This window comes from Nicotiana tabacum, chromosome 5 (assembly GCF_000715075.1).
Source record: "Nicotiana tabacum cultivar K326 chromosome 5, ASM71507v2, whole genome shotgun sequence".
Classification (NCBI taxonomy): domain Eukaryota; kingdom Viridiplantae; phylum Streptophyta; class Magnoliopsida; order Solanales; family Solanaceae; genus Nicotiana; species Nicotiana tabacum.
In genome coordinates, this window is record NC_134084.1 from 140,068,590 (window position 1) to 140,081,004 (window position 12,415).

Here is a 12,415-nt window from a genome sequence, read left to right on the forward strand (position 1 = left end):
GAGCCCTCAGGGCTCCAAACCAAACAAGTACACAAGTCTTAAAACATTATACGAACTTGTTTGAGTGATCAAATTACCAAAATAACACCTAGAACTACGAATTTTGCACCAAATCGAATGAAATTTTCAAGAAAATATTAAAACTTCTAATTTCTCAACCGGACGTCCGAATCACGTCAAAGCAATTCCGTTTTTCATCAAATTTCACAGACCAGCCATAAATATTATATTTGACCTGTACCTGACTCCGAAACCAAAATACGGACTCGATATCAGCAAGGCCAAACATCAATTAATTGTTAAAAATCATTAGATTTTCAGACTTTTAATTTTAAATAAAAATTCATAACTCAAGCTAGGGAGCTCCAAATTCGATTATGGGGATACACCTAGGTCCCATATTTCAACACGGGCCCATCGAGACCGTCAAAATACGGGTCCGAGTCCATTTACTCAAAATATTGATCGAAGTTAACTAAAATTAACTTTTAAGACAAAATTCTTATCTTTATTAGCTTTTAGCATATAAGCCTTCTGGGTCAATACCCGGACTGCATATCAGATCGAGGAAGGCTAGAATGAGGTTCTAAAGACTTCGAAATACAGAATTTAGTTCTAATACATAAGATGACCTATCGGGTCATCACAAATTTCAACCTAGCTATTGAGGGTAATTATATTTCTACCTAATGTGAGTTTAATACATAGATTATGGGTAGATTTTAACATATAAATTTGAGGAATTTATTGGTTGAATGGAAAACCTATGTTTTTTTATAAAAATAGGATTTAACCACGATATTGGTTATAAAATTTAGTGAAAAATATATATTTGAGTTCATGAGGTTATGAGTAACAACTTTCTTCAAAAAAATTCAGAATCCGACATGTGGGCCCATAGGTCAATTCTAGGAATCTTACATTTAGGGTTGGGCAATCACTTCATTGGAATATGAACTTATATTTATACACCATTTGATTAGTTTTGGTTTGTTCGACACCGAATTGAGGGTTTGACCCTAATCTTGGACCGGAAAGTAGGCTTTGATACGAAGTAAGTCTCTTTTCTAACCTTGTAAGAGGGAATTAACCCCATAGGTGAATTAATTAATATGTGCTCCTATTTGTGGGGGCTACATACGTGCGAGGTGACGAGAGTCCGAACGTATCTACTAATTATGCTATTGTCCGGATAGTCTAGGACCCTATCATGCTATACTTAAAATGTTTGCACCGTAGTTGTTAACTTAATTGTTAGTCATATTAAAATTGATAAAAGAGTTATAAAAAGTTAAATTTCACTTACTTGAAGTTGTGAATGGGATACTTGACTGTTATTAAGAATTTCTGTTTCTTTAAAGTATTTCCTATTTGTGGAGCAGGTCGAGCACCTCAGTACCAGACAAATGAATCTATGGTTCGTTCCATTCGACACTCGATAGTGCACAATTTAAATATTATTATGTTGGATCGGGCCGTACGACCTCGGCATAATTTGCGCATGATAAATCTTTGGAACCCATTTGTAATTGATATTGTTCATTGACTTGAGACATAAATTGTTAAATGATGGAAAATAAACTTGAGATATATTCTTAGCGAAAAAAGTATTTATTATTCATGTTATTGTGTTTTCTGCTATATTTATGTAATTCATGCTTAGTTATTATTTTGACATCTTATTGTTAGCTCATAGTAACTGTCAAAGTCGATTCCTCGTCACTACTTCTTCGAGTTTAAACTGGATACTTACTGGGTACAAGTTGTTTATGTACTCATACTACACTTCTGCACTTAATGTACAAGATCTGAGGTAGGTGCATCTGGATATCAGTCCGGCGCGCATACTTGATCCCTATTACGAGACTACACGGTGAGCTGTCTTCCGAGCCTTTCTGCAGCAGCCGGAGTTTTTCTTTTGTTTATTGTTCTGCCTATTTTATTTCAGACAGTATAGTAGTAATCTTTTGTATATTCTACTAATAGCCTATACAATTGTGACACCAAATCTTGGCACATACTAGTAGACTTGTGTTTTTGGTTTTCTTTCTATATATGGTTATGCTTGCACTCATCTGCTTTCGTTTTAATTATTTTAAACCTGTTATTTATTAAATCTTTTAAATTAAGGAAAGTTATTTACTTGAAAAACCCATTAAAAAGGGAAATCACAAGATTGTTCGTTGTTGGCTTGTCTGACAACGGTGCTAGGCGCTATCACGGCCTATAATAGAATTGGGTCGTGACATAGATAAATGAGCGTCATATTTACTTTAAGCAAATATAAAATCATACGAATTAAAAATATGTTGAATAAGTTAATTTATTAAAAGACAGTCTCTAATATTATTATATTTCCAAAAAAGATCTAATACTGGAGATCTACTACTCAGGGATTCCATTTCTTTTTTTGCTTTAAATAGGAGACCATCTTCTCTATTCTATTCTATTGTATTCTATTTTCTCTTCTCTTCTATTCTATTACTAAGCCTCAAATCTCTGCTCTTACTTTAGTGTAAAAGATGGGGAGGTTATTTTTGGTAGATCTTGAAGGCAGAACTGTTAACTGCAGAGTCTGCAAAACCCAACTTGCCCTTACTAGTAACCTTATGTTAAAGAATTTTATTTGCCACAAGGAAAAAGCATACTTATTCAGCAATGTGGTAAATATAACTTTTGGACCTAATGAGGAGAAAATGATACTTTCTGAAATGCACACAATTGCAGATATATTTTGTTGTTGCTGTGGGCAGATTGTTGGCTTGAAATTTGTGGCAGCCCCATATGGCGATAATCACAAGTATAAAGAAGGGAATTTTGTCCTTGAAAAAGGGCAAATTTTCTTTGTCCATGCATAATCTTAGTTTCCTTTGTACCTTATTAACTAAAATGATATATTTCTATGGTTGTATCTTGTATTTCTTACGCAAAGAATTAATGCAAGCTTTGTCATTATCTTTTTCATTTTCACATTAATACCAGAGTTTCATATATGCATATAAGTTTAGTTTCGGCTCTTGAAAGATTGTTTTATTTTTCAATCACCACAATTTCTGGTATGTCTAGAGGGGAAAAGTCAAAAACGATTTCGTACTTTAGGGCATAATTTTGCTCTACACATGAGATTCACATTCGAGAAAATATCACAGACAGAGGGTTTGACTAGTGGTAGAAGATAGAATGATAGATAGATGTTTCGAAATTGGTTTAATCAAGTCATGTATGTATCTTGAAGGTTTCTTTGAATGATATAAGAAAGGGTCTCGTCACCGGACGGTAAAATTACTTAAATAGAAATAAAAAAGGGTTTAGTATTACAAAAATTGATATTTAATAACCACCATTTTATTTTTAAAATTCAAATTCGTTTGTAGGGTTTACCGTTAAACAAAAGAAATAACTTTTATACTTAGTTACAATTTGAATAAAAAAATTATCTTATAAAGATTTCATATGTTTTATTGATTGATCTCTTGTGTTATTTTGTACCAATCACTTGTGAAAATTTCATGTGATTAGCCATAAAAAATAGAAATCTCGTCATAAAAAGTACCAATTAACCACTTGATTAATGGCTGAATCAAACTAAATATATAATTCGATTAATTTGATATAGTTATTTAAAACTAAATCCTAAATTTTCCTACAGAACTTGATTAATTTATAAAAGTGCAAATTAATTCTCAATAACAATTAACACACAATTAAATAGCAATTACGATAAAATCACACAATTTGGACATTAAATGCTAAAAATGCAACGTACATTATTTTTATGATTTTTTGTTCTTGTAAAAACAAACTTAATTGCTCCTAATTGTAGAATTAAATTCTAAATGCAAATGCGACATATTTTTATATTTTTTTATTAATTTAACAAATAAGCATGCATGGACAAATACAAATAATTATCAAAAAATGCCACAAAATCCTCAAAATTGCACACAAAAGGAAAATTATTTTATTTTGAATTTTTGGGAGTAATTCTCATATAGGGCAAAAATCACGTGCTTACAATAATTACAAATAAATTCCAACAATTTCCCTCACAAGTTTGAATATTAAAATAACCTTATATTTTACGAGCTAGACAACCCACATAATCTACCAGAGGATTAAATCCTATGTGAAAAGTGATTTTAAGAAAAAACATCTCAAACTCAATAAATTTTAAATAACGGTCAAGTACAGTCAACTCAAACTTAACAAAATCACCCTAAATAGCAAGGTGGAATTACTTTAAATTGGCAAATTTCAAGAATCATATTTAATATGAGTTTATGGAACATGGTATCCAGTGAAAATAATTTTTACTAACTAGTGCTCAAATAAACAACGTTAAATTTGAAAGAAAATATCGTAAACAATTTGTTAAAATGTATGAAAAGCAATGCGCACAAGACATCTTACGAAGTGGAAAGATACGTTCTATTACCACAAAAAAAAAAGTAATCTCATATAAGGTATAATTTCTAACATTAATTTATTTTCTAAAAGTAGCTCTAAAGTATATTTTCTAACATTAATTTATTTTCTAAGAGGGTGATCTAATATTAGATTTTCTTGGAAATCTAATACTTAGAGATCCACTCATTGATTGAATTTGATTCTATTTTCTTTAGTTTTTGGGAGTGTTTTAACTAGTTATCATCTTTTGTTGTACTTTCTCTTAACATAGCATGGTAAAATAATTTTCGCACCTAATATTTAGGTTAAATCAGTGAATATGAGGCACAATATCTTTCATATGCGCATAAATTAATTAATTAAACATTATTAAGTAATAAGTATTTGTCACAACACAAAATCTAACCCGTCATGGTTAGGGGTGTTCAAAACCGAATCGAAACAGAAGCTTAATGGTTTGTTGGTATCGGATTAACGATTTAACGGACGGGGAACAGATTGAAATTCTTTCATTAACGGCTTATTGGTTTGGGGGCGGATATATATATACATACATATTATATATTAACCCGCTAAGAATATATATATATAATTTATTTTTATCCATATATATATTAAATATCAAAAACCCTTCCACTTCAGTCTTCCACTCTTCCAGTACTCTATCTCTAAGTTCTAACGCCTAATTCCTAAATGATCATAATTATGAAAAATATGTAACATAATCCTTGTTAATTACTTTACAAAAGCCAAAAAGTTCATATATAACGCAATTAGTAAATTTGTATTTTACAAAATAGTTACCGGATGAAGCACGGGTGCCTCCAGTAAGTGGACACCCCTACTCTGCCAAAGAATTCATTGCGTAAAGTTTAATGTCAAATTTATGGTAAATGACAAAGTGAAAACCGACATGGAAAGTCATATAGGTACAATATTCATATCAGTAACTATTTAATTTGTAAATTTATATGCATCTAAAAGAAGCAGAACTAAGTTGAGATACAGTGGTATAAAACGAAAATTCAACACATGAACTGCATGGAAAGACTTCTGCTTAAGTGCTATAACAGCAGAATATATTCTTAAAAGTCATATATAAAGTGGTTTGTATGTAGATTGAAGGCTGTTAAACCGCCCGATAACCGCCTGATAAGAGCTAAACCGATACCAATCCGCCTGATATCTTATCAGGTGGCTAGCGGATTAATACAATTAAAAGCCGATAACCGATAAGCCAAATCCTTAAGAGTAAATAACTGCCCGATAAGCAGCCCTAATCGTGATGACGCCTATCGTGGTACTAGGTAAGACAATATTTTTAAACGCTTTCAATATTTAGCAGAAAATTAATTAAGACATTCAAAATAACCGGAGTTTTTCATAAAAAATGGGGTAAACCCCAAACATTAGTGCGGAAAATAGCTCGACATTGGAGTGCCACTAAGTCATGAGAATCTAAACAACCAGTCTCGAAATAGAGTCTACAGTAGTCTGTGTCAAATGCCAATACAGGAAAGAAAAGATAACAATAAAGGAGAGACAAGGACTGCGAACGCCGGCAGCTACCTCGTAGGTCTCCGATGCTCAACCATGCACGAGATCAACGTCCACCGTGTCCAGAAATACCTGGATCTGCACACGAGATGCAGGGAGTAACGTGATTACATCCAACTTAGTAAGTAACAATAATAAATAAGGAACTGAAGATAGTGACGAGCTATATAGTTATAGTTTATTTTCAGTAATTTCAGCAAAGAATAGGCATGCTTTCAAATCCGGCAGTTTAAGTCAAATCAGTTTTAGACGGTTTCAAGCTCAAGTAATCCGGATATAAAATCTTTCCGAAATTTCACAACAATGACAGTTAGCAACTAAGTGCAACAGCAAATGAAAGCAAGTACAACCTCTCAGACAACAGTCACTCAACTCATTACAATAGCTCAATCACTCGGCTCTCAGCCCTCAGTAAACACACTCAATAGGTACCTACACTCACTGGGGGTGTATAGACTCTGAAGGGGCTCCTACAGCCCAAGCGCTATAATCCGCACGAACAACTCACGTGCTGCACGGACAACTCACGTGCTATAATATCATATCAAGATCTGCACGGACAACTCACGTGCTACAGTATCATATCAGGATCCGCATGGACAACTCACGTGCTATAGTATCAATACCTCACCCTCAGGCCTTCGGTCTCACTCAGTCATCAACCTCCCTAGTCTCTCGGGATCTCAGAAATCATATTAATAAGCCCAAACAGAGATATTAACATGTATCAACAAGGAACAAGAAGATATGGAGGTATGATACACAAGGAAATTATAATTGAGTATAAGACAACAAATAACCATTAATTAAGCAAGTACACGACCTCTGCGGGTCTCAACAATAATTTTATATAGCCTAAGCATGATTTCTAACATGGATTTCAATCCAATTTCTATAACACTGAGAGAAATATATAACTAATAGCAAGTTATTCCAGTTTACGGTTTCACGTGATAGACCAAGTCACAATTACCATGGTGCACGCACACACATCTGTCACCTAGCATGTGCGTCACCTCCAAAATAATCACATAGCACAACATCCGGGATTTCATACCCTCAAGACCAGATTTAAAACCGTTACTTACCTTAATTCGAGCAAAACGCTACTCCACAATGCCTTTGCCTCGAGAGTTGGACTCTGAATATCCTGAATCTAGTCACAAGTAGTACACTACAATTAATATAGGCTAAATGGATCAATTCCATAAGAAACCTACTAAATTATAGCCAAAAATCTAAAATCGGCCCGAATCCGGCCCCCGGACCCATGTCTCAAAATATGACAAAAGTCACAAAACCCGAAAACTCATTCAATCACGAATCTAACCATACCAAATTCACTCCAATCTAATAAAAAAATCTCATTCATGACCTCAAAAATCTAACTCAAGAACACTTCCTCTTTTTCCCCAATTTTTACCCCAAATCACAAATTAGATGATAAAATTAAAGATATAATCATGGAATTTAACCGAAACCAAGTAAGAATCACTTATCCCAATCAACTCCATGAAATTCCCTTCAAGAATTGCCCAAATCCGTGATCTCTAGCTCAAAATATGAAAAGTAGGTTCAAACCCTCGTTTTTGAAATTAATATTGTCTACCCAGATTTCCTTCATCGCGATCGCGGAACATTCCTCGCGATCGCGAAGCACAATTATGTTGCCCCACACTTTTACCCTACGTGAATGCGGAATCACTCATGCAATCGCGGATCACTGCCTCCCAAACCTACGCAATCTCATCCTTCCTCACGTGATCGTGTAGAGCAATTGCCTCGCCTCCTCTTCTGCTTAATTTCTTCTATGCGAACGCGACCTTAGCCACGCGTTTGCGAAGAAGCATAGGCTAGCATATCTACGTGATCACATCCCTTAATTTATGACCGCATAGAACAAATTCACCTCTTCCCCAAATAAGCTTACGCGATCGTGGATGAACTCATGTGACCGCGTACAAGGAAACCAGAAGAATCACACCAGCAGATATCAGCTACCACTCAGGGGCAAAAATGATCCGTTAACCACCTGAACTCACCCGAGGCCCTCGGGACTTCAACCAAACATACCAATAAGTCCCAAAACATCATGCAAACTTAGTCGAATTCTTAAATCACCTCAAACAACATCAAAAATACAAATTACCTACGGATTCAAGCCTAATGAAATTCGAAATTTTCAAACTCTACAAACGCTGTCAAAACATATCAAATCACTCCCGGTTAACCTCAAATTTTGCACACAGGTCATAAATCACACCATGAACCTACTCCAACTTTTGGAAATCCAATATGCCCCCAATATCAAAAAGTACACTCCCGATCAAACTTTTCCAAAATTCTAACTTTCGGCATTTCAAGCCTAATTCTACTACGGACCTTCAAAACAAAATCTGGACGCACTCCTAAGTCCAAAATCACCTAACGGAGCTAACGGAACCATAAAAATTCAAATCTGAGGTCGTTTACAAATAAGTCAATATCTGGTTAACTTTTCCAACTTAAGCTTTCAAATAAGAGAATAAGTGTCTCAATTCATTCTAAAATCACTCCGGACCCGAACCAACTAACTCGATAAGTCATAATACAGTTGTGGAACATAAAAGAAGCAGAAAATAGGGGAACAGGGCTACAACTCTCGAAACGACCGGCCAGGTCGTTACATCCTCCCCCTCTTAAACAAATGTTCATCCTCGAACGAGTCTAGAAACATACTTGGAGCCATGAATAGGTGTGGATATCTACTCCGCATCTCCCGCTCGGTCTCCTAAGTAGCCTCCTCCACTGGCTGGCCTCTCTACTACACTTTCACTGAAGTTATATGCTTTGACCTCAGCTTTCGGACCTACCGCTCCAAAATAGCTACCGGCTCCACATCATAAGTCAAATCACCATCCAACTGAACTGTGCTAAAATCCAAAACATGAGACGGATCGACGATATACTTCCAGAGGACAAAAACATGAAATATTGGATGCACACTCGACATGCTAGGTGGCAAGGCGATATTGTAAGCCACCTCCCCAATCCTCTAAAGTACCTCAAAATGCCTAATGAACCGGGGGCTTAACTTGCCCTTCTTCCCGAACCTCATAACACCCTTCATGAGTGAAACCTACCTTTGCCACAACCATGTAAGACACATCACGAACCTTCCTGTCGGCACAAATCTTTTATCTTGATTGCACCGTGCGAAGCCGCTCCTGAATCAATTTAACCTTATCCAAAGAATCCTGAACCAAGTTAGTGCCCAATAGCCTAGCCTCGCCCGGCTCAAATCAACCTAACGGAGATCTACACCACCTCCCATATAAAGCTCCATACAGAGCCATCTGAATACTCGACCGATAATTTTTATTGTAAGCAAACTCTATGGGCGGCAGAAACTGGTCCGATGAACCACCAAAACCAATGACATAAGCACGTAACATATCCTTCAATATTTGAATAGTGCGTTCAGACTATCTATCCGTCTGAGGGTAAAATGATGTGCTCAACTCAACCTGAGTGCCCAACTCTCCAAAACTGCGATGTAAATTGCGTGCCCCCACCTGAAATGATGGAAACAGGCACACCATGCAGGCGAACAATCTCTCTGATGTAAATCTTAGGCAACCGATCTGAAAAATAAGTAGTACTCACAGGAATGAAGTGCGCAAACTTGGTCAGCCGATTCACAATCACCCAACTGGTATCGAACTTCCTCGAAGTCTGTGGGAGCTCGACTACGAAATCCATGGTGATCTGGTCCCACTTCCACTCTGGAATCTCTATCTTCTGAAGCAATCCACCAGGTCTCTGATGCTAATATTTTAGCTGCTGATAGTTGAGATACCGAGACACAAACCCAACTATATCCTTCTTCAATTCCACCAATAGTGTTACCTCAGGTCCTGGTACATCTTCACGGCACCCGGATGGATGGAATACCGCGAACTGTGGGCCTCCTCAAGAATCAGCTCTCGTAGCCCATCGACAATGGGTACACATATTCGGCCCTACATCCTCAACACCACATCATCACCAATAGTCACATAACTGGTATCACCGTGCTTAAATCTGTCCTTGAGGACAAGAAAATGAGGGTCATCCTACTGGCACTCTCTGATGCGATCAAATAAGGAAGACCGAGAAACCACATATTCCAGAACCCGACTGGGCTCCGAAATATCCAATCTCATGCACTGGTTGGCCAAATCCTGAACATAAACTGCAAGAGGTCTCTCCCCAATAGGAATAAATGCAAGACTACCCATACTCACTGCCTTCCTAGTCAAGGCATCGACCACCACATTGGCCTTTCCCGGTTGATACAGAATAGTAATATCATAGTACTTTAGCAACTCCAACCATCTCTGTTGCATCAAATTGAGATCCTTCTATTTGAACAAGTGCTGGAGGCTACGATGATCAGTAAATACCCCACACGACACACCATAAAGATAGTGCCTCCAAATCGTCAACGCGTGGACAATGGCAACCAACTACAAATCATGAACAAGGTAGTTCTTCTCATGGGGATTCAACTGGAGCGAAGCATAAGCAATCACTCTACCCTACTACATCAAAACACACCCAATACTGATGGTAGAAGAAATAGAAGCTGATGGTAGAACTAGAACTGGAGTTGTGGTCAAGACAGTCTTAAGCTTCTGATCTGAGAATCATCACAATACACCATATAAGAACTAGAAGCTGATGGTAGAACTAGAACTGGAGTTGTGGTCAAGACAGTCTTAAGCTTCTGAAAGCTCGCCTCACACTCATCTGACCCCCTGAAAGGAGCACCCTTTTGGGTCAATTTGGTCAAGGGTGATGCAATAGATGAGAAACCCTGCACGAACAGACAATAATAACCATCCAAACCAAGAAAGCTCTGAATCTTTATAGTTGAGGATAGTCTAGGCCAACTCAGAACCACCTCTATCCACTTCGGATCTACCTGAATACCCTTACTGGACACACGTGCCAAAACTTTTTGGTCTCCATGTTCCGGTCCCAGAAGAAGCTTATTTTTTACGCCACTAAAATGAGCCAAAACTCAAACTTGGAGAATTTGGCATAAATCTTCTCCTCCCTCAACTGCTGCAACATAATCTGCAAATACTAAGAATGCTCTTCCTGGATACGAGAGTAAACCAAGATATCATCAATGAGTACAATAACAAACGAGTCGAGATAAGGCTGAAACACACTGTACATCAGATGCATGAATGCTACTAGGGCGTTGGGCAGCCCAAAAGACATCACAAGGAACTCATAATGACCATAACGGGTCCTGAAAGCTGATAACAATGTACAAGTCCCAAATCTTCATCTGGTGATACCCTGACCTCAATTCAATCTTGGAGAATACCCTCGCTCCCTGAAGCTGGTCAAATAGATAATTAATATGTGGCAAAGGATACGTTTTCTTGATTGTGACTTTGTTCAACTGCATATAATCAATGCACATCCTCATAGAGTCATCTTTTTTCTTCACAAACTGAACCGGTGCACCCCATGGTGACACAATAAGTCTAATATACCCCTTCTCAAGGAGCTCCTGAAGATGCTCCTTCACCTTAGTCGGTGTCATACAGTATGGAGGAATAGAAATAGGATGAGTGTCCATCACCAAGTCAATACCAAAGTCAATATCTCTGTCGGGTGGCATGCCCGGTAGGTCTGCAGGAAACACATCTGGAAAATCTTGCACCACCGGAACAGAATCAATAGTAGGAGTCTCAGCACTAACATCCCTCACAGAGGCCAAATAAGATAGGCAACCCTTCCCAACCATTCGCTGGTCCATTAAGTATGTAATTGCCCTACTGGGAACGTAGTCTAGAGAACCTCTCCACTCAATCTGTGGCAACCTCGACATCGCTAGTATCACAGTCTTAGCGTGACAATCTAGAACATCATGACATGGAGACAACCAGTCCATACCCAAGATCACATTGAAATCAACCATGCTAAGCAACAATAGATCAACTCTAGTCTCTAATCCGCCAGCAGTCACCACACACGATCGATAGACACGATCCACAACAATAGTATCGCCTACTGGTGTAGATACATGAACAGATGAAATGAGAGACTTACGAGGCATATACAAATAATGAGCAAAATACGATGACACATATGAATAAGTGGAACCAGTATCAAATAATACAGAGGCATCCCTGTGGCAAACTGAGACAATACATGTGATCACTGCATCTGAAGCAATGGCATCTGGTCTGGTGGAAAGAGCATAGAATAAGGCTTGACCGCCACATGATCGGCCTCCCCCTCTAGGGCAACCTTACGCTAATTGGGCCCCACCCCGAGCTGGCTGAGCAAGTGGTGTAGTTGTTGGTGTTGGTGCCATCGGCCAAGAATTCTGATGTGGAGTCCTGCTCGACAACCTAGGGCAATCTCTCTTTTTATGACCAAGATCCCCGCACTCGAAACAACCCCTCCT

The 12,415-nt window shown here is 37.6% G+C and overlaps 1 protein-coding gene across 1 annotated transcript; it reads left to right on the top strand.

Annotated features, from left to right (window-relative positions):
* Positions 1-2,522: 2,522 nt before the first annotated feature.
* Positions 2,523-2,858, top strand: LOC142181003 (protein yippee-like At5g53940). Its single transcript, XM_075253115.1, has one exon. It carries the CDS (start codon positions 2,523-2,525, stop codon positions 2,856-2,858), a length of 336 nt encoding a protein of 111 aa, XP_075109216.1.
* Positions 2,859-12,415: the final 9,557 nt, after the last annotated feature.